Here is a 23,319-nt window from a genome sequence, read left to right as displayed (position 1 = left end):
TTTGGGTGAGCTTCTGAACCTTACGGGTCTCTTTGTGTTTGTGAATATTCACATGATCCCAGACACAGGAGGATAATACCTCTCCCTCCAGAGGGCAACTCCTTGATCTCCTCCTCTATGAATCTCAAGTTAGGTATCAGCAGGGACCTCACCTTTATTGGGTTTGGAACCCTGAGTGGTCCCGAAACTGTTCTTGACCTTGGCAGAGTTTCTCCAAAGGAGCATAAAGTGCATTTCCAGCTGTCCTTGACCCAGTGCCTCTGCTCCTTTTGGTGTCATTCAGGCTGCTTGTTTTTCTTAGATGACCCCTTCTGAGAAAGGAGGCAGCATGGCAGAGGGGGAAGAGCTTTCTGGGCTGATCTGATTCAGAGTCCTGCTTCTGTCTTTGTGACGTCTGGCAACTTCAACTCTCAGGCTCTGCGTCTTCATTTGTGTTTTGAAGACAGCAATGCATCTGTCAGAGGCTTGTGTGAGGAGCACATCAGGGAACACATATAAAGTCCCTATCACAGTGTCTGGAACATAATGGGCATCTCAAGAGACTGGCCTTTGGGAATGGACTCTTAGCACTTTCTCTTCTATGAGGGTCCTCCCTTTTTATCATAGGGCCTTCCAGATGACACCCTTAATATCAGTGCCTTTCTTATTCCTGGGAATGCAATGATTCAGTTGCCAAGCTCCTCCAGCTTCTGTTTCTAAAGCTGAAAGAGATGACACTCTGTTCCCTCTCACCGGTTTCTGCCCACCCATTCCCAGCCTATTGCAGGGGAGTCTGGCTTACCACATGCACACAGCAGTGCACCTACCTACAGAGTTACTAAAAGGTGCCGATTAGGAATGAAAATGTCAAGGGGAAGAAAGTCTGATTTGGTACTTCTGAGAGTCTACAAAGACTTGCTGAGTTCTCTGCTTTTATGCTGAATGGCTTTTTATTCAGGTTCAGGGCAAATTCTTTTTAAGAATTATTGTTATTATTTTTTTAATGAATCACTACCTTCTTCCTTTCTTCCAATGCCCAGGATCCTTAAAAAGCTAGGGTTTTGTCAACCACTTATCCTTTTCTGATTTTTAATGAAATAACTGGAACAACCTAGGAATGGTTTTCAGACCAAGCATGGGATTCCTTCAAGTCCTCTCTTCTCTTTGAAGGCAGTTCTGACATCCAGCCTGGGATGTGTGTGGCCTGCAGTATTCCTGCTTCCCAAGGCTTTATTTGGGGAAATCGATGTAGTTACACAGCAGGCATGTTTGTTTGCACACTGCGATGTCTAGAGGAAGTGGTCTTTTTCCTTGCTTGTCCCGAAGTAGACAAAGAGGTAGCAGTTAGGCAGGAAAGGCTGCAGGGCTCAATGCTGGCCATTTTTTAAAAAAAGGCATTGAGTCTCCAGCCAGTTTCAGGAAACCTGCAATCTCTCCATGCACCACACAGCAGCCTAGCTCTCTATATGGTGAGGACTGGAAGTCCAGCCAGATTTCTGAAGAAAAAAATAAAGCTACTGGAAGCAGTGGGCCTCCAGCTTGGAATAAGTTAGACTTTGGATCTACAGTGGGGGACGCAGTCTCTAAACTTAACAGCTTGAACAGGCAGCCCACTTCAGCCTTGGATTTTGGTAAGGTGGCTGGATTTGGGTGCAGCTTCAGCTATCACAGTGAAATAAGAAGAGCTCAGTGCTCTCTTGGTATAGCTGGTGAGAAACCTCTTCCCCTGATGAAAAAGCCTTTCCGGACAAATGCAGCAAGCTCTTCCTGATAGGCTCTTAGAACTGCGTCTCTTCTTGTCCACTGAACTCGAGTCCCTATCACAGTGTCCGACTCCAAAGAGGTGCTCAATAACTTGACTAAGTGAATAAATGCATGAGAGGGTGACTCTGAATGTCCTACAATAGACCAAACAAATCATCAGGAATTTGGCCTTGACCTTAACCTGCCAAGTTCTTCCTAGGGGGAGGCGTTCTCAGCACTACAGGCCTCAGTGAGGGTGAGTTTAAAAGCTAGCTCTGGAGAGATATTGTAATGGAAGGAGAAAAGCACCACAATGACATGTTTTTCCAAGTGTTAACCATTTATAAATAAGTACATTTGCTTTCATACATACAGTTCATTGTACAGATGACGATCTGTATACATGGGGCAGGAAAATGCATTCATTTGAACTTTTCACATCTATCTCACACAGCTCACATGTACAGACAATAAAACTGCTCAAGCAAGTACAGCAAAGGAAAATGTCTTTCCTTATACACAGGGGGCTAGATGCCTCTGTTGGGTGTGGGACATCCCCACTGCACGAGTTCACAACTGTGTGGTGTTCAATATATCAGGATAGAGAACAAACATGCATTGGATAATATACTGTACAGAGAAAGTCCTTTACATCTGAGTTATAGAAAACCTAAAGGAAAACTAAGTGCATTAAAGCTTTTTCCAGCAAGTGTCTTGAAAGGACAGCAAAGAGGAGGAAGAATCAAAATCATATTAGTACAAATCACTCTTTAATTGTAGACTGTACATGTCTGTACTAATTAAAATCATCTTGGATTTGGAGGAGACAGAACAGAGACAAAGATGCTGTGCTAGATGGAAAGGAGGCCGTGCCTGAGAATGGTGCCTGCCCCGAGCCTGACAAGGAACTGGCCCCACTCAGCAGGAGTCGGCCAAAGGAAAGAACAAAAACAAACAAAAAAACCACAACAAAAAGAACAGGAAGTATAACTTATAAGATTTCCAAAATAACCTGTGAGTGAAATGGAGTTCTGGAGCTGGCATCTCTCTCTTTTTCTTTTCCAGTAAATTGGTACACAATAAGGCAGGTACATTCAAGTACTGAATTTTCCAGAATTAACTCTGGTCCTGGGGACCAAAGGGAATAAGTTGAGTCCTCCTAACCAGATTTTCTGGTTAGTAATTAGCAAAAGAAAAACTCAGCCAGCAAGTGCTACAAAAACAAAGCATCTAGGCTACTTCCCTTCTACAGAGTAGGTCTATCTGAAAAACTGAGAGTGATGCTGGCCTGCATCTATACGCATCCAGCTACAACTTGGCAGGTCAGCTTAGCGTAGGTATCACAGAGAATCAGCAGGAAGAAATGAGATGATGTGGGTGAGGAAACATGAAAGTAACACTTGATTTTTGGTGTCCAATTAGGCGTTCATTTGGTACTGACTTTCAAAGCTCTGACTGTGGCCATCATGTGGCCACAAACTTCTCTGGGTGGCTCAGCTGCTGTGAGGCATTGGACACCGAAATGAAGGTTACCAACACTTCAGCCCTTGAGTGGTCTGTATTGTAAAAGGAGTTGATGAAGACCCAGGGATTATTCAAGTAGCTCTGCACAGTGGCTCCACCAGCCCCATTGTGCTTGTGTCCAGGCCCCCAGCCAGCCACCTTTTCTTGGGAGCAGCCAGAGCTGAGTTCAAGGCATTGCATGGTGAAGGTTTCCATGACACGTCTTTGTAGGTAGCTCTTACCCCTAAGCCCTTTGTTCTTGTTGTTAGTATGGTAGATGGTCAGTCTGGAATTCCTAGAGGAAAAGGAGAAAAAGCCACACCTTGCAACAAGCATGCAACAGGGCAGCTCAGCCCTTGGTGTGGAAGCAGCAGCAGGCTGCCTTTGCAGGTCGCTTCCTGAGAAGCAGGCAGCCCAAGAACAGACAGGCAGGGTGGGTGAGGCTGCTGAGCATCGGGAGCCTCAGCAGGAGACTGGCACAGGGGTGGGCACATCCTGCCCCCTAAGGGAGCCTGTTCCATTTTGTGGCAAAGATTCAGCTGGCAACTCATTTTGTCCAAGGCCATTTCTGCAGTAGAAAAGTTACTATCTTTGAATCAAACCACCCAACTGTGACACCTCTGGAGTTTTAAAAGTTGGAGGCTGAGAGGAACTGACAGGAGGGATGTTCTTGGGGACGAAGGGGTCCTCTACATACCTGTCCATTCACCAGAGTAAGGGAATTCTTCTATTGAACCTTCTCCCAGCCTCTGCCTGGATGAAGGTCCAAAGCACATAGTGTTCCAAAGAGTTTGTCTTGCTACAAGTGGCACAGATGCATGAAGACCCCTTCCAGGCCTTTGTTCCCTTCTTCCTGAACCTCTGAGCCTGCCTGCTGCCCTGGAAGTGGCTTGTCCCTCTGAGGAAATGCTGCCATCTGACTACCAGACAAGCGTGGTGCAGAGCCACAGTGACACCTAGTGGTGCGGTACGGTGAAGCACAAGTGACGTCCACACAGCCCACTGCATGTGACTAAAATCTAAGGAAAAATACTTATGGATATTAAATTAGATACTGATTGATTTGTAATTTTTCTATTGGGTACATCTCTGGAATATAAAAATACCAATATTTAGGGAGGGGTTCATAAACTACTATACAATATAAGGACTGAGAATACCTTTCTCTAAGCTGTTCTGTTTACAATAATTTAGGAAAAGTGTTTAATAATCCAGGCTTAACTAAATTTGCAAACTTGTATATCTGGACGACCTGGGGTACTGTACATGATTCTAATTAGCGGAATTTTCCTGAGCCATCGAGTTTAAGTTAAACACATGTAAAAAGAGGGACACATGGGAGAGGAACAAGAAGGGTTTGTGCTCTATTAACTTGGGACTTTCATAGTGCACGTCTGCGACCTGGACAAAAGATACAACAGCAGATACAAAATGGTCTCCATTTTGTCCATGCCAAATTCTCATGTTACACAGGTTTTCCCTTTACTTTGTAAATAAACATTAATTTTTAATTTTTAATCATGTGCCTTACTGATCCAGTAAATAAAGTAACCATGTCTCAGGAGTCCCTAAGAAAATTGCTGGAAAAGCACTTTAAAATCACTGCAAATATTTTTCATATTTAAAAATCCTTAATCTTTTTGATGCTTATATACAAGTTATTTCTTGTGCTATAAATGTTGTAAATCCACTGCTTGATTTCTTTCTTTTCCTTGATTTTTTCTTGAAAAACACACTAAAAGACAAGAGTGGTTCTATTTTCTAATGAAGACATTACTCACACTTAGATATCCAGTATTTATCAGTGACAAATCCAAACAGTAAAGTGCACCCATTTATAGACATGATGTGATGGAAACCCATCAGTGCAAGAATTCTGGGCAAACGGAACATACAATTTGGTGAGAACCCTATAAGCTGAAGTTTGTCACCTCTGTCACCATCTCAGGTGATGTGAACTCGGTGAGTGGAACTTATCAGTTTCATACGAAAAATCTCCCCCCACTGGGAGCCAGACATTGATTCGGCAAGTGTGTGTTTGTTGCTGGGGAAGGGGTATCTCTAAAATACAGTACTAAGATCATCCCATGGCAGTGAAGTAGCAAAACAGGGCACAGGCAGTCTGCTTACAAGGAACAACTTTGTCTCCTGCCCCAATAAGCTCTGGTTGGCATTTTCTAGTCAAAAACAACTGGCGCCAAGTAGTGATACTCACTCTCTTACAAAAAGAATTGCATTTAGACTGCTGATATTCTAGGTGTTTTGCCCAATAGGGCAGAAACCATAAATCTCCTGTTTGTCCTGGAAAACTGAGAGACCCTGGGGAGAAGTGGCATATTTGTAAAACTACAGGACTTGCTCACCCACCTGGAGAGGTGAGTGCAGGTGGTATTTGTGGCATTCCAAATAAGCAGGGGCACTTCTAACAGACACTGAGAAATTCTTCAAAATGTAGCAGCTCCTCAGTGAGACTGGTTAAAGATAGATAAGATGCAGAGACCAACAGGACTGAGACCTGGCCAAAAAGGGAGCTGAGAGGCTGCTAAGCTCCTAGCTATAGGCTGATGCTATAGCTACACATTTTATCAGAGAGAGAGAAGGAGGGGGGGAGGGGAGAGAGAGAGAGAGAGAGAGAGAGAGAGAGAGAGAGAGAGAGAGAGAGAGAGAGAGAGAGAGAGAGAGAGAGAGAGAGAGAGAGAGAGGACATTAATTCCAGCCCACTCTGGTCTAGTCGAGCAGAAGACAGTCCTTAAGCATCAGAAAGAGTGGAAAAAGTCTGGGTCTTGAGTTAGCCCAGCTGTTTGCTTCCAACACAAAAAGACAATTCCTGGCCTGTTTTAGGCTTGGTGGTAGGAGGGTCCATCTATTTTGCAGAATCTAAATCAATAAAGAAATGTTTCTGATCTCAGCTTCATGCTCCCCCTCACCTTTTTTGGTGGCTGCCCAGTGTGGGGATCGAACCCATATCTTGGTCTTATAAGCTGCACTCTAACCAAATGAGCTAACTGGCCAGAGCATATCTTAATGAACATTTCAGAGGACACACTGTTACAAGTGGGTCTGGTCACAGCTGGATCTTTATTTCTGTAGCCTTTTACTAACAAGAGTGGAATGACTCCTAATAACAGAGAACTGATGCTCTTTTGTTTAGCTGCAGTTGTTTAGTTTGTTGGGTTGAGTTGTTTAGTTTTAATAGCTGATGTGCAGCCAATACCAGGCCTGTGCTAAGGTTTTGGTTTCAGTGTTCTTGTCATCCATTTAATAGTGGCCTCAGTGACTCAAAGGTCAGGTTAGCAAATCAACACAAGACCTAGAAGATGTGTGGAAAGTGACTGGATCAGAAACCTGTTGTCTATCTTGCACCTCCACCCACGGCTAGAAAACATGGCTGAAAAGGATCTTTATTCACCGAGACACCTTATGCTGTGTCTGATTTTCAAATATCAACTCCCTCAACTCCTTTCCTCACTCCTAGGAAAAGGAAACAAACAATTCTTGTGATAATAGATAATGAAACTGCAAATCTCTTAATGAAATTAGATAACTGGTGTGGAATATGACGGCCCTGGGTAGGAACTCTGGTAATTAATCTTACAGTCCCAAGAGAATTCAATTTGCTTCTCAAAAAACCAATTTCTTTACTATACTATCTGGGTTTTTAAAAAAGAGGTCAGTAGAACAAAAGCTGGCTCTGGGTGAAGATCCAGCTAGCAGGATGACCGCACCAGCCGACCTCCGGGAAGAGTTCGCTTTCTGTGGAATATGATGCTCAGTGACGTAACAGGATCTAAAAAGTAGACTTCACCAAAACAGATTTTCTACAGCCTTTCACTGAGAATCCAGAACGATCTATCTTTCTTTCTCTCTTTCTGTATATTTATTCCCTCTCCTACCCCTGGAAAATCTGTACCTTTTTGTAGTTAATGGTAGCCTAAAAACCTATAGAATTCTTTAAAAATACCCACAATTCTCATCTAATTTCCTTGGCTGACTGAAATATTTAAACAGCTGGTTGTTTCTAAATGTTTCTAAAATGCCTCTTGGAAAATCAATGTAGTGACATTTGAAATAATTGGTTTTTTTTCCCTTCAACTTAACAGACTTATTTCTTCTCTCTCTCTCCTTGATGCTTTTACCCCCATGGGAAGGTCAGCAATAATCCTAATGAACATTCTGGACCTAAAGACTGCAGGGCGCTGGCAGTCTAGGGAAGGAGACCATGGCACAAGAATGCACTGGGATGGCTATTTGGATAATACCAGACAGGAATGCAAAGGCAAAGGGGCATTACACTCCTTCTAAAGTTCCTAGGAGAAAACAAACATCTTATTTTTTTTAAAAAAGAAAAAGACATTTACACAACAAGAACATCATCAGTGAAAGCGATTGTCTCCTGGAGAAAGCTGACCAGCGTGTCTGATCTCCCTGGGTTAAAGCACACGGCACAAAAATCTCCTTGTTGGCATCTGAAGAGAAGGAGAGAGCATGTGGCTGGGCACAGACAAGAGAAACTGAAGTCCTGGCTCGCTGGAGGCCAGCTTCCCCGTTGGCTGCATGCAAAGGATTTCAGCATGTGGGCGGCCACCTCTGAACACCATACAGAAACTACATGAGAAATTAAGCCCAAGAACTACCTCCAATGTGGAAACCAAGCCTGAAAATGTGCAGTGAAAACATATGGGTCTCACTCCAACAAACGTCTTTTAAACATTAGACTCCACAAATGGTCTCTTTGGTTTGATAGGGGATGTCTGCCCTTGTCGAGAGTCCCGGGACAACTGCCTGTAGAGGTTGTCCTGGTATGCCTGAGCCACAGGAAGGGTCCGAGCCACCTTCACGTCGGGATAGGAGGAGGCCTGGCTGACTCTCTCCAAGAGGTCCCCACGGGACCCATTAGCCAGCATCCCGTGGGGGCTGTAATAATCGTCCTCCAGCAAATGGCCATTCTGTGCATTGTTGGTTTTGTTATAAAAGGCAATGTTGCTGATGGATGATGGTGGGCTGAAGGATTCAGGCTGAGGCAGGTTGCCTGGAGACGTGGGACTGAGAACGGTATCCACTGATGACACTGCCCAGGTCCGATTCTGCTGGTGAAGGTGGGGGTACTGTTGAGTCCGGGCTGTTTTATCTATGATCCCCATGAATGGTGTGGTCCTGGATCGGGTGGGCTCACTGGGGTAACCTCCCTGAGTGGGAGACACTGGTGACAGCTCGTCACATGACCTATCATATGCCGGTTTCAGTGGGATCTCCATTTGTTGAATTGAAGAAGATGGCCGGAAGGTAGGAGTTAGGTTGGAGGTGGATGAAATACTATTGCTGGATGGAGAGAAGCGAAGACCTACACTTTGGGAGTGCAGCAATGGCCTGGGAGTTGGAGGGTGGGGCTTGATTTCACTAGGGTTGACACTAATAGGTCTTCTGATTAAATGTGACACATCAGGGGAACCTAATTGGCTGGAGGAACGCTCCAGATCTAGTTTTGAGTGACAGACTGGGTAATAGGAAGCTGACTGGCTACGTCCAATCTGTGGTGTCTGGCTGTATCTCACGCCACCTCGATATGCTGAGGAAGGTCGCTGTGGAAGATCTTCTTTGGTCAACCCTCCATGCTGACAGATGGCACCTGCACTCAGGCTGGCTTGGACATGCTGCACAGGTCTCCCATCCCCTATAATTCCCCCAATTGACCCTTGATAAACCAGTCGGCTCTGACTCACTCCTATATCTCCTTGTGAAGACTGGTATTTACTAGCCATCGAATGGGCTCCTTGGCCATAGGCTCCTGTGGGGATGACAGTGCTTGAATGAACTGCTGAGCTGGGCTGGTTACTTCTCACAATCTGGGCTTTGGCAGGCTGTAGCCTGAGCCCTTGCTGGGGAACTGCCACAGGAAGCTGAGGCATCTGGTAGGGCCGCTGGGCCATTTTGGATAATGGAGATTTTGGTCTGCTAGGAAGCTGACTAACATTTGCTTCTTGCTGATAGCGCACAGGTGAACCAGACTGGGATCTATAGACACTCATGCTTTCAGCTGGAGGGCTGGCTCGATACTGAGGGCCTCTGCGGAGAGGGGACGGGGGAGGGCTTGGGTATTCTTTGCCCTGCCCTCCCACAGGAGGGGGGCTAAAGCGGTAAGATCCACCCTGATGAGCTGGGGAAGTATGTGGTGGACTGGGCCTGTAATGAGAGTTCTGGTGAGTTGGAGAAAGAGCAGGTGAGGGGGACTGATAGCCCTGTCTAGTGGGAGAACCTACGGAACTATTGGACCGGAAGTCAAAAACCTGATGAGAGCCAAGAGGGGAACTAGAGATGTAGGCTGAGTCCCGATGGGCTGGAGAGGAGGGTGGGCTCTGGATAACGGGGAGCCCCTGGCTGGGCCGGGGCTCTGTCTGGAGGCCAATGGAAATGTTCTCAACGTCTGGCTCCAGGTACTCCTCCTCAAATATATCTTGTGCAGAGTACGTATCTTCACGCTGTGCTTCAGGCTCTGATTCTTCTGGCGGCTGCGACTGCGGCTGCGGCTGTGGCGGTGGCTGCTGCATCTGTCTACACTCTTCTTCTACTCTCATCAGAAGTCTCTGGATCTCACGGTTGTTTGGACATAGTTTGATGGCCTCGTTCAGGTCCTCTAAGGCTGCTGCAAACTGTCTGCTTGACAAAAGGTAAACACAGAAACTGAGGTTATTCTGAATTAACAGGAATCATCAAGAGCTGAGAACATGGTTGCTATTTCAGAGAACTATGGTGGCATCTGTGGGAGTCTGCAGTGTTCAGTTTAGTTTGATTTGTAAAGAAGGAAACAGATAGACTGTCATTCTAGAAGAGTCCAGAATGATTCCCTAGCCCATTTAGCCTCTATTTTCCTTCTGGCCTCTCTGGGATTAGTGGAGAAATATCCCCATTGTGTCAGTCCAGCCAGGCCCTTCAGGAAGATCTCTTAGTGCCCAAATGCACACCAGGCAGTATGAGGGTAGGGTGGGGTGGGGTTGTCATTTACAGGGTCACTGTCAAGTAGCCTAGGAACAAAACAGCACCTACAATATTTAGAAATCTTGCGGATCTAGCAGAAACTTTTATTTTCTCAATATCTTGGCTCTAAATTTCAGGCCTGTTCTATTCTAGGTAAGAACTCTGTCCTCTGCCCTTTCTACAGACCTCACCCCACAGCACTGCTGATCTCCATTCCACTACACCAAAGATGGGCAGGTACTAGGCTTGCTGACTAGGCAGCTCAGGTCTGGAGCTGAGCTGACCCCAAGGAGGTTCTAATTTACAAATGACGAAATGAACTGTCAGAGATATTCCCATCCTCTAATTAATATTGCCTGGAAAAGGGCGATTGGCCTTGTGGAAAGGAACAATCCAGGGGAAAAGAGAATTTGATAGTCCATCTTCTGTAAAAACTTTGTTACTCCAGCTAGTGAAGACTAATATTGCCGCCATTATCACTAGCCTCAACCTGGGTTTGATTTTTAGACCATATTCTCCCTGGTCACAGCAGTGACCCTGAAGCAGTACTTTCCCATTCAGAGTCTGGGAGAAGATGGGGTGCTGGGCAGGAGGCATCAAGGACAGTGACAAGTTATCCAAAGGTCACTAACTGCAGGTTCCACGTCCTTCCGGAGGCTTTCCTGCCCAGTGGCCAAACTATAGCAGATGGGCACGAGGAATGATAGAGCGGTGTTTCTCTGAGACCCTGTCAGTCCTCCTGCCCCCGTGTGTCAGGTGTGTGTGTGCTGATGGTTTAGCTGAGACGTGGGTTTGATGCCACCAGACTTGAGGAGAGCCCCGAAGGAAGACTAACTAATCCAAGGATTCCCAAATGCCTATAAGAAAAGAAAGACGAGCCTGTGATGCTGAGTGACCCATCTTTTCCCTCTAAAAGGGCTGGTAGGACGTTTTGCTTAAGTGACCTCTTCTTTAAGTCACTGGCATCTCTTTATGCTATCTGCTTTGGGGGTTGAAAAGTGACTGAGATATGGCAGAGGCTTCTTGAAAGAAGATGCCGTTCTCCAATGAAAAAGCATTTTTCTCCCACAGTAAAATGCTCTTTGTCTCCATAGCCCAGATTTGCCAATCTTTAGCTGACTACGGTGCTACTGGAGCCATCCCCAAAGCTTGGCCCTAAGAGTCCTCGAGGACAGAGACATATTTGGGTACATATGCCCCAGGGTGGCCTACATTGCCTTGGCCATATTTTCAGAAAAGAGACCTCTTGCTTTTCACCCTCTCTCTCTCTTTCCTCACCTGCTGCTGCGTTTTGCCCTTGCTCTTGCATAGTAAGCTTCATAAGATTTCGGTTTCAGCTCCAGGGCCTTAGTAGCAAATTCCTCCGCCATTCCAAAATCCTGTCATTACAATAGGTGTGCAAATGAGTCATTGAAGAGATATAAAAAATAGACAACTTGGGAATAAAACAAATTATGTACATTTCTTTGACATTTATGAATGGAACACCTGGGATTCTGGATATGCCTGACATGGCTTTAGCCACGTGGCCCACAGACTGAAAGTTCCTTCTGCCTTTGCTCTGTGTGGCCCTGGTACCGCTCTCTGGATGTCACTTGCCTAGAGTATCAAAATATTTTTAATTTGCCTTCTTCCTGACTTTCTAACCAAGTTCTTTTTGGCCCAGAAGCCAAATGCCGACCCTTTCCAGTGAAGCTCCTGCAGCTGGAAGTCTGAACTCCTGCTGCGCATGCATGTATGAGGGAGACACACACAGACACCTCCCGTGGGTCCTCATCCCACCCCACACCTGCCTGCTGCACCCACCAGACCTCGGCTTTGTAAGGGATGAGTGAGAACGTGTCCTATGAAATCCAGGAGGATGGGGTCTGAGTAAAGGAGAACTGCACTGGCTACGGGGACTAGATGGAGTAGGGACATCAGACATATTTGGGCTCAACTTTGGTCTACTCTTTAACCTCTCAGAATGTGTTACGTATTTTCTCACCCACACCTACTTCAGAGGTAGAATTAGTGTGATAAAGCATTTAAAAGTATCGTGTAGCTCCTGTGCTCAATAAGTCATAGTTTCTACTTCAGAGACGCTTCTCTGGCCTGTTCTTCCTCTTAATTAGTTCCTTACTTAGGAAACATTTAAAATAAAAAAAAATTAAAAAAACAAGAGAGGGCCCTGGCTGTGACTGAGGTCTATGCAATCACTGGAGGCTCCCTAGAGGAACATGGTCTCAGAGCTATCTGTCCTCACTCTGAGAACCACTGGGAACAGGGACCGGAAGGGACAACACTGACTAGACAGAATCCATGGTTTTAAAGATCCCTTTAAGTACTAAGCTAAAAGGGAAGATTTTTCTATTCTTTTAATGTCAAAGCCATAGTACAGCATTGTAGCCTCTGGTTACACTCATGATTTCTAAGGCAGAAAACAAGGCCTTGGGCAGAACAAAGGCCCTGGGGCATAGGTAAAAATTAAAAAAAAAATTAATGGGAAGTTTTCTGCTAAAAAAGACAAATGTGGAACTAGAGAGAAAGTATTCCATCTTATGTGGTTCATCTTCTGTCCCTACTGTGTTTCCAATCCTACTCTTTTTTTCTTTTGGGACAGTCATTAATTCTGGGAACATTACAGTATTCTTAAGTAGTAAATTATTTGTTAGGAAAAAAAAAAAGGTCAGCAGGTTGCTAGTGACTTCTAAGCTCAGCCTCATTCTCACTAGCTGGTGTCATGGGAGACCCTTGGTGCTATTTCTTCAGTTTCACAGGAGAAACTACAGGCATAAGAACCTCACTGCCCTGCCCCAAGTCCTCCTCCCCTTGTCCCTCCCCAAGGGAACCTCTTCCATGTCCCCACTCTTCTTAGCACCTGGGGGCAACTCTGCCTCTTAGGGCCATGACTGTGTCCTCTGAGACAGCCAAGTCTATCTCAGGGCTCCTTTCATTGTCAGGTCTTAGGGCCTGGAATGGATGATATAAAGGTCATATATACAAATCATCTTTCTGGAATTGATACCAGATCCCTTGCCACTGAGTTTGAAATCTTGCTTCTGTACAGCTGAGTTCTTTACTGGTCAACATTCCTGTTTGGCTTGGATTATTCCTATCTCCTGAGGAACTGTGAGACCTCAGGCTGGTGGATGGCAGAGATTCCTGACATGATCTTAGCTATTCCCAGCATCTGAGAGAGGTTCCTTGGCTTGGGAATGTCTGCATGTTATGGGAGCAGTGGCTGAGGGTGTCCAAGATTATATCTGCAAGGCAGGCAAGAAGGACCAAGGACTACCAGGGAGTTAATAAAGAAAGAGTTCTAAGATGCCTTCTAGGATAAGAAGGGACAGGGAATGCTGGGGAAAAAAAGATGAGGAAAGAAGCAAAAAGTTCAAAAAGAGCCTTAGAAATTAAACTTTGAAGTCCATGGTCCTGAGCCCTCTTTCTGGCCCTTCCTTAAATGACGAAAGGAAGGGAATAACTAAAATTCATATCTAGTTACAGCTGGAATTCTAGAAACCACTGTTCTCACATTTTTCCCAAAGATCAGAAAACTGACTTGGGGAGGAAGGGGGTGGGGATGACGGTGTTCCAATTACTTTCAGTGGGAATTATAAAAATTCAGAAAGCTACAAAGTGCTCATGGCATTAACTTTTTTATAGTTTGAGATACAGGCTATATTTAGACTTGATTTCTTTCAAATTGCAAATGTCAGTGCTCTGTGAAGGACAACCAAGTTCCAAATGGGGCAGAGAAGGATTTCAGGGGTCTGGTGACAGTTAGTGAGTGACATGGACTGTCAACTTCCAGGACTGCAAAAAGGAGATGGGATGAGAAGGACTTACGTTCATTTTCCTGCGACATCGAGAGAGGTTGAGGAGGAGAGACACCTTTAGTTCCCGGAAGGTTTTCAGGTCCTCACCAAACCCTTCTCTAGGGAATTTCTTCAGAGCGTACTGGTAGCGCTGGGCGGCTTCCTTTACTTTACCTTTCTATTGGAAGTACAAGAGATGCCAAAACACACTGTTGGTCTGCTGAGCAGCTGAGGAAATTTAGTCCCTATTTCCTTCCTCCTCCCAGCATTTATGACTAAGGGTTAACCCTTCCAGACACCAGCCTAAAGAGTAGGTCTGGCCCTGAGTGGGAGAGGAGAAAGGTCTGGTCTTTTCTACAGGCAACTCCCCTGGCAGGAAAGGCAAGGTTGAAGGGGAAACCCAAGATATAAGCCAGAGAAACAAAGCACTGGCAAACGAAAGGCCCTGGACCCCACCTTCCCAACTAGATTCAAAGGGGCTGACCTTGCTTGTTTCAAAGTTCATTTTTCTTTAACTGATCTCCCAGGACACACAATTTCCTAGTCCCAAGGACTCCAAAGTTATTACTTCTTCCTTAATTTCTGGCTCGTGTGGACAACTCTTTTCTTGTTTGATGCTCCGCCTTGCCAGCCCTCTAAAAGAGGTTATTCTCTTCCTCGTGAAGGATGTGGCAGCTAAAACAGCCTAGCTATTGCTTCCCTCATTTCAGCATAAAATAATATCAACCGATTTCTCCCATTTTTGAAAAATGCGTGGGGTAGGGTGGTCGTAGAGAGAGAAGTGAAGCTTAAAATTTTTAATTCCATATAACTTTGTAGGAAGGCTTTTCCAAGCTTGAGCTCAAGCTTCCTGAGAGACTGAAAGTCCTAGATTACCATGACTCTCATGTCCAGGGTACTCAGGACATAGAACTCTTCAGAAGAAGGTGATCCAGCTAATCTTAACATGATTATATGACTTTGACATGGAATGTTCTTAAAGAACTTCTCGTAGGCCACCAGAGTTTGTTTGTGTTAGGGTATGGAGCCTTCAGCCTGAACTGTGAGCACAAAAAGACTCCATACATTTTCTGTGTCATTCAGTGAGTAACTTTAAACAAATCTTATAATTGCTGTTTGTCTTGGTTTCCTTATCTTATTCAAGGATGCTGATAAGCTATTATTACTATAGACTTTTTAATTTATGTATGTACTAAATATGAAAGCTGAGATCAATAGGCTGGAACTAGCTATATAATTTTACTTCGATTGTCCCATTAGCAGATTCCATGTAAAATCTATGTAACCCCCTGTTAGTGACAAGGTAAAACTAGGGATTTAGTTTGATCAGCTGCAGGCATGTGTAGGCTACTGTTACTCTCTTATTGGGAAGGCAAAAACCAAGGATCCCAACTCACGAGCCCATTACTGAGAAATGGCATTCTCACTCTGCCTCTAAAACAAAGGATGAGAATTGTCAAGACTTTAAGAGTCTACATGTAGAAAACAGTCAATGGCTGCTCTGAGGAAACTTTGTTCCTCCCTCCCCTCTCACCTTGTAGAACATGTCCCCCTCTTCCATCAGCTTGCTCAACAGGATGATCATGATGTCTGGTTTGGAGGTGGCCATCGCCCATGTGGCTGGACCTGCAGTGTACAGGATGCATGATGGGTAAAAAACTCATACAATGTAAGGGTGGTAGGAAGCTAGGTGAAAAAAACACCCTGGGGGAATTTCTGCTGAGAGAACAACTTGCTCCACAATAATTACCTCATCTTTTAGACCTGGGAGTACTTTAGTGACTCCCTCTGCTAAGAAGCTGCATTAGATTTGTTGTATTCACCTTAAAATAAGAATATTTGAACTGTCTGAGCTTGCTCCACAGGAGGGCAGTAAAGCTTGCGTGTTGCATGTGGGCAGGCAATGGCTTAGTTTGGAATTATTTTAAATAAGAAAACTGGGAGAAAGGGTTTACATTAAACATCATCACAAGATTTGAAAAATCCAAAAAGGGTATTTTATTTTAGATCTGGGACTCAAAACCCCCAGATGTTTAGTCTCTTCATTTAAAAATATGTACTTTGCAGAAGGGAACCATTAAAGACTCTAAGGGCTCCCTTAATTTATTTTATAAGTACTAACTAGGACTCCCTGGGATTCACTTTGAACCAGGAGCACAGTTCGAATGTCAGACGTGAAACAAACCAACATTATTGAGGACAACTTTACCCACAAAAAGAAAGAAAAGGTTAAATTGATTAGTTTACAGATGCCTGAATTATATTTTACCAACTAAGCTTTTCAGGGTTAGTTATCAAAAGTTCAAGTTATTCTCTACAACAGTCATTAAAAAAAATCTTCTTTTAAGGTGAAGTAAATTAAAAGATTAGAGGTGTAGGGAACTCATGCAGACTAAATCAAAGAGAAGGCAAAGCTGACCAAGCCATCAGACCACGCCTGATGCTGACAGCGGTGAAATATACCTCGTGGGCGACTCGGTAACGTCTGACAACCTTCAAAGAAAGGAGAAAACAAAAAGTTGTAGGAGAGTAAAAAAAAAAATGGATGAAGGTGAAAAAACAAAAAAAGAAGGAAAAGCAGCAGTGAGAGGCAGGCAGCAAAAAAGCCAGCATATCAGCCAACCCTTGTCTACAGATCTGTGGGATGGGGGAGCAGCCAGGATGGCGGAAGCAGGGACTTGAGAATCGGAAGCACATACAGAGCAAGGGAGCAAAGGCTCACGGCCGTGCAGGGATCCAGGATGCTTACAGGGTGGGGCTGGCACAGAGGGGGCACTAAGATGTGCTTAAGGTCAGGGCAGCCTCCTGGCTAAGGCTAGGAGGGGCAGGACAGAGAACCATGTGATTCTGGACACAGGGTACTGCAGACCATGGCTCAGATGGTGCGTTCTCTGGGTCAGGAGCCTCTCTGTTCACTTGGACAATAATTGGGCCAGGGCAGATGGGCAACTATATACACTCACACCAAACACCTGGGGCGGCCAGACCACTGGACCAGTCTGGCCCCTGGGCACAGATGGCCAACACCTCCTTCCTTTCTCCTACCTATCTTGGCTCCTTTCTTCAGAAGAGTGACAACAACAGAAGTGTTCCGACACCCCACCGCCCTATCCAAAGGGCGCATTCCGCTGTAGTCAACGTGCTCAATCATGGCCCCATGATCCACCAGGAACTGGACCTAGGATACGAATCAAGCAGAGGAGTTAACAGCGGTGCGATGGCTCTGCTCTGCTCTGCTCCACCGAGAGGTCAGGCTGCTCCCGCCCTTTACTCCACTGCTGGTGTGCACCAGGCTGTGCAGCCATGGTGTTTTAGGCCTTAGCTGTGTTCCTGGTCTCTGATAGTGTTTTGAATATTTCTACCCTCTGTATCTGGAATCATCCAAACATTACTAAATTATTGTGGATGGAGAACATTCCCTATCCCTTTTCTCCTGGGGCTTGTTTAAAGGCACTCACCACTTCAGCATCGCCATAAAAAGCTGCCAGATCCAGTGGGGTACGGCCATTCTTGTCAGCATGGTCTGTGGCAGCTCCGTTATCCACCAGTGAACGTACTACTGGGAGATGGCCCTTCAAACAAGCCCAGCTGAGGGCTGTCAATCCTTCTTTGTCCATTAGAGCAATGGAGGCACCTGCAAGAGCAAGTGATAATACAGGACTGAGGAAACATGAAAATTCACAGCAGGAGGGGAAGCTAGTACTTAAGGTACATACTCTGCAGAAGAATACCTCTTGTTCCTGGACTATTTCCATTTTAAGGCTATTCCTGGTATGTTAGTTATATCTCAATAAAACTTAAAAAATCGATCCTACAAGCTGCCAATAAAATGCGCCCAGTTGTTTAACTGGGTATTCAAGGTCTTCCACAATCGATCCCCAAGCTTACTCTTTTACCCTTAAGTTTCATTATTCCCCTGTGCAAATCCTCTCCTTTGGCCAGGTGGACATGCTCCCTGCCTCTAAAGTCTCCCAGAGACACTCCCACACCCTCTTTCTCGGTTATGCTGCTCTCCTGTGTGGAGTACTCTTTCTTTCCCCGTGTCTTGTCTCGCTTCTACCCATTTTCTAGGAACTATCTCAAATACTCCTTTCTCCAAGAAGCTTCTCCCAGTTCACTGTTACCTCATCTTGAATTCATTTATTCTGTTATTTATCTATTTTCATGAATCCCACTTGCATGTAACACATTCTTAATGTTTTCTGAACTGAGTGGACATCTTCCATTTATAATGGTGTAAACTCCTTCAGAGAATTTCATAAAGTAGGAGTCTGGGACACATTTATCATTGATGACAGTACCAGGCCACTTTCTTCCTCCCTAGAAAGGGTGGGAGTGGACTCATGAGAGGACTCAGTCCACTCAGTGAGTGGACTCACTGAGCCCAGGCCATGAAAGAAATTCAGAGTTTAATTTTTAAAAGCTAAACTCTTAGAAACAGAGTAAAATGGCAGCACTAGAGGCTGGTGGAGAGGAGGATCGGGGAGATTTTGGTCAAAGACACAAAACTTCAATTAGGAGGAGTAAGTTCAGAGATCTGTTTACATCAAGGTGACTCTAGTTAATAACAACATGTTGTATACTCGAAAATTGCTGAATGAGTAGATTTTAAGTGATCTCGCTACAAAAAAATGATAAGTAGGTGAGGTAAGGCATATGTTAAATGGCTCGAGTGAGCAGTTCCACAATGTATACACAGATCAAAACACATCATATTGTATACCATAAATACACGAGGGGTCTTCAAAAAATTCATGGAAGGATTCGTACTATCTTTTAACTCAATTTTTCCACAAACATTTTGAAGTACCCTCGTATATAATTTTTACATGTCCATTAAAAATAGAGAAATACGGAGTTTCAACTAGTCAGCCTTCTTCAATAAGCCCATCCTCACCCTTTTGTCACCTTTTATATTCTTCATCTGCTTCCCTTCAACATTTCTATTTTCATCTGTAAGGATCAAGTACACTTGACACGCTATTTTGAAATCAATCTAAAATTCAATATGCATTTGGTGCTTGGGTCTAGACTCTAAGCTCTTCGATGGCAAGGAGCCTATCATTTCCTCCTAAGTTTTGAAGAGTACCTAAGACAATTCTTTTCACATAGTACGCATGTCATACTTACTAGAGATCAACACATGGGACACTTCCCAGGCTGCCTTGTTAGCAGGACAGGATTCAGATGTCAGCTCAAGTTTAGGACCTGCCACAGCCAGGCTCAGGGTCTATGCAGTAGTTCTCTAGCCTATCACCTTTGTGTCCCTAGAGGTAAGCAGACTTTGTGCCTGCCCACAGCAGGATGAAAAGCTGGATGGTATCGTACCACTAACCCTGATGAGAGCCATTTATATACTGGGTTATTTTTTCATAATGATGTAGTTTGCAATTAAAATATCAGCTCTAACACAGAATGCATTTGAATATGAGAGAGAATCCAAGAACGCAAGGAGTTGTCTCAGATGCAACATCTATAAATTCTTTGGACAGAGTCTCCAGTGGTGGAAAAAGCAGAAGAATAAGATGGTTTATTTATTTTTAAAATTTTTTTATTGAACAGTTTTATTCTGTTTTAGAATAAAAACCTTGCTTTAATATTGTAAGGTGCACTGCAGGTACACCATGCTGCCAGTTATTACTGGGGCATCTAATGCCCCAGTCAGTGACCTAGAGGGGTGGGAAAATGTGAACTCACAGAAGATACGAAGATTTTGGATGTATGTTACAGATAAACTGATTTTCCAAATATAAGGAAAGCTGGAGTTTAAGAAATTAAAAGGAGATACATATGAAGCAAATCCACAATATGTTCAATACTTCCAAAATTCAACTGGAAATCTTTATCTTCTCTCTTTTCTTTCCCATGCAGTTAATGAAATCACAATTTTCCCAAACATTTGGCCCTTTTGTTCTGTTTTGAAAACTACTGCCCCTGGATTAGGACCTTATTACGTCTCATCTGTTCTATTACAATGGCTTCGTAACTAATCTCCTGGCCCACTATAATTCCTTCATCAAATCTACTAATTACACTACTGCCAGAGTGATTTTCTTTTCTTAAAAGCACAACTCATGCATTAATTCCATTTTCAAAAATCTTTAAAGGCTTCCCACTTACTTCAGAATTGAGTCCAAACTCTTTTAACCTGGTCTTTTCCAGTTTCTTTCCTCATGGCTTTCCAGTTTTATTTCCCAACAGTCCTCCTGTATTTCTCCAGACAACTTGCATATTTCCCCGAAACTGTTCTGTACTATTACTCCTCCTTGACCTTTCATCTATATTGCTTCCCCTCCTTAAATATAGATCATTTTTCCTATTCAAATTTCAAAGTCTGTCCTATTCTAACTCAAAGGACACTTTTATCAGAGCACTAAGGATTCTCTGCTTTTTAAGGTATTTATCTTTGTTTCATATTTTCCTTGCCAGAAAATATGAAACATTTTGAGGGCACACATTGTAGTTTATTAATTAAAAAAAATCAGCATCACTCATAGTTCCTAGTATTGTGTTATGCAAATAATGTGGGCTAAATGAATGCTTGCAAAATTTGTTGGTGTAGTGAAAGCTTCTCACTAAAGAGTGAAAAAGATGAAACAGTCCAAAGACCAGAATGTCTTCAGTGGTAAGGGAGAACAAATATCTGGAATCTGTGCTTAATGAGCTTCTATAGGTGTGTGGCAGACACTGTGCAGCTATCTAAAGGTTATCAGTGGCTGAAGAGGTCCTGCCTTTTCCAGTGGACTTGGTTTGCTCTGGAACATTTATCCTGCCACATCTTATATTGGGAACGTAGGCACATCCTTCCCTCTGCCCCAGTCAGACTTGTTTGGTAGCCTGTCCTGGGGGATGCAAGTGCCACCTTGCCCACTGGAAGAGCAACTCTGATTCTGATCCAGCCTTGGGTCTGAGGTTGTGGAAACAAATCTTATTTGAAGGATACAGCTAAAGATCCAATAAGTCTATAGGCTGTAGTTTAAAATCTCAGAAGAAACCTAATCTTCTTCCTAATTCAACTACCCTACCCTCAGCTGCTCACGCCTGGGCATAATACTTCAGGAGGCTGGTTTCCTTGAAGGAAAGTGCATGTGCTTGTGGACATAATTATAGATGTATAGGTCCAGTTTACTAATAATGGAGGCTAACTGGAACGGGGTCATTATAGCTTTAGCTGCAACCTCACTACCTCCTGCTCCATGCAAATGCTCAAGCTCCACTAGATGGCACTGCGGAGTCACCGGTGACGAGCTTTTTCTACTATAGAGGACCACTCTCCCCAATCTTTGTTTTTGTACAGGTGACTGACGTCATAGCAATCAACAGCAGTCTGAAATGCTTTATGTTGGTGGTGTGATCACAAACGCCTTTGACTTATTTCCCATTCACCAGGAATTTGTGGACGTTGATCCTGATTCTCCAAATAGGGACCCCAGTGTTAGCAGATACCTTAACTGCCATTTGCTTCCTTTGGATTCAAGAAAAGTATTAGTTGTGCAGGCTTACAAAAGAATTGATAAAATTTAAGTCAAAATACAATCCCTCGAAGATGAACATTTATTGAGTATACATTAAAAAATAATCAAAGTTTGGAGATTACTGATTTAAATGAAAGAGTTTTGAGTATGTGAATTTGATTAAAATCCCGCAAGCCAGAGGAAAATAGAGAACTTCAGAGTTAGAAGACTTCCACTGTATATAAAAGAGGAGATGGCCTTTCATTTTCTAACTCACTGGATTAATAATATGTTTTTAACATCTCCTAGAATCCATCACTAGGAATTCAAATCATGAGTTCACTGGGTTATTATGGGCACTGACCACCCCGCTCTGGCCACCCAGGACTGACCTTGTGCGAGCAGAAAGTCCACGGTTCCTAGATGGCCTTCAGAGGCAGCCATCATCAGGGGAGTACGGCCCTGCTTGTCTGCCATGTTGACATCAGCTCCGTGGGTGAGTAAAAGATCAACGATCTGCAAGTGCAGAGAAATAGGGACCAATCAACACAAGAGGATCTGCTCAGAAGACACCTGTATACTATCCCCTAAACTGTATGAACTCCTACTGCTGGACATGTGACTCACTTTTCTATATAGCTTTCCATTCCAAGAACCTCTGTTAAGTACCTGAACAGTTAGTTCTAGTACCACGTGATTTAATCTCTAATTCTCTTAGGGACAGCCGAATGAGAACGATTCAACTCTGAATGTCTGACTCAGCCACTAAGCAAAAACAATTTAAGATAACAAAGGTCAAGATGTAGACTGAACAATCCCATAATGGAAGCTCCAACGTAAGTCGCTACCTATGTCAGTGACCTTTTATTGCTCTCTAGGGGTTGCAAACCTGCCTGCGGTAAATATTTACAACTGAACTGAATATAATAAAGTGCGTCTGATAAGTCTTTAGCACTGTTTGGCTTCTAGAGGCTTTTTCTACTCAAACACTTCCAAAGACTATTATCAGTATGCTTTCTTTTCCATCCTAAGTGTGTAAATTTTATCTAGAATCCAAACACCTGGAAAGATTGTATACCTAGAATTTGTATACACTGGATTTTCTTTTAGCAAGTCTGAGGCAGCTCCAAGTTAAGTGGTTAGCAGTGATCTGTTGAGACATGAACCTTCCAAGGAACCTTTGGATACTGTGACATGTGAGATGGGGATCACTTCATGACCAGGACAAAAGTAGTTAGTTCCCCTACACAATCTAGATCACAATGATGGTTTTGAATGTTAACTTTCTGCCACACTCTCAGTTAACCAGAATATTAATAACAAAGGCCCAAGTCCTCAAACTGGATCACTGCTAGGTAACCCAAACTTTGTGGTCTTTTTTGTTCTCTGCATCAGAAGTTCCCACCTAGAAACGCGCTCCTGCCTGAGGGATTGGAAGTAGCTACCCTCCTTACCTGCCAGTGGCCCTGGCGAACAGTGCTGAACAGAGGCACTGCTCCTCGGCGATTTGGCTGGGCTACTGCTGCCCCCTGTTCCAAGAGCAGACGGCACACTTCCAGTTTGCCCCTTCCGGCTGCAGCTGTCAGGGCTAAGGGCAGAGAACAAAGACTGAGGATAGGTGGCTGTTTTTTTGCTTGTTTGTTTTTTTAGTTATTTTCTGGGATAGGTGGTTCTTGACTTCTCCAGTCCTCACTGTTAAGCATGGAAGTATCTTTGTCTGATTAATGTAATTTGCTACTTTACTTCCAAGAATAATTATTTTAGCAGCCTTATCCATCAAGGAAAGTTTTAAAGAAAAATAATGAATAAAAACACATTCAAGAGGGCTCAAAATATATGAGGACAATTATAATAATCTATTAAAAATTACC

The 23,319-nt window shown here is 43.9% G+C and overlaps 1 protein-coding gene across 1 annotated transcript in view; it reads right to left on the bottom strand.

Annotated features, from left to right (window-relative positions):
- Positions 1-7,404: 7,404 nt before the first annotated feature.
- The window catches only part of TANC2 (tetratricopeptide repeat, ankyrin repeat and coiled-coil containing 2), a 435,526-nt gene continuing 419,611 nt past the window's right edge, over positions 7,405-23,319 (bottom strand). The window contains exons 20-28 of the mRNA XM_063080666.1: positions 22,903-23,036; positions 21,841-21,964; positions 17,453-17,628; positions 17,040-17,172; positions 16,458-16,487; positions 15,529-15,620; positions 14,026-14,172; positions 11,476-11,576; positions 7,405-9,876 (exon numbers count right to left, since the gene is read on the bottom strand). Coding sequence (XP_062936736.1) covers positions 7,929-9,876; positions 11,476-11,576; positions 14,026-14,172; positions 15,529-15,620; positions 16,458-16,487; positions 17,040-17,172; positions 17,453-17,628; positions 21,841-21,964; positions 22,903-23,036 — 2,885 coding nt within the window. The 3' untranslated portion in view covers positions 7,405-7,928. The remainder of the gene's footprint in view (positions 9,877-11,475; positions 11,577-14,025; positions 14,173-15,528; positions 15,621-16,457; positions 16,488-17,039; positions 17,173-17,452; positions 17,629-21,840; positions 21,965-22,902; positions 23,037-23,319) is intronic.

Source organism: Cynocephalus volans, chromosome 16, assembly GCF_027409185.1.
Source record: "Cynocephalus volans isolate mCynVol1 chromosome 16, mCynVol1.pri, whole genome shotgun sequence".
Classification (NCBI taxonomy): domain Eukaryota; kingdom Metazoa; phylum Chordata; class Mammalia; order Dermoptera; family Cynocephalidae; genus Cynocephalus; species Cynocephalus volans.
The sequence above is the reverse complement of the archived record's forward strand: the minus strand, read 5'-3'. Positions and strand labels throughout refer to the sequence as shown.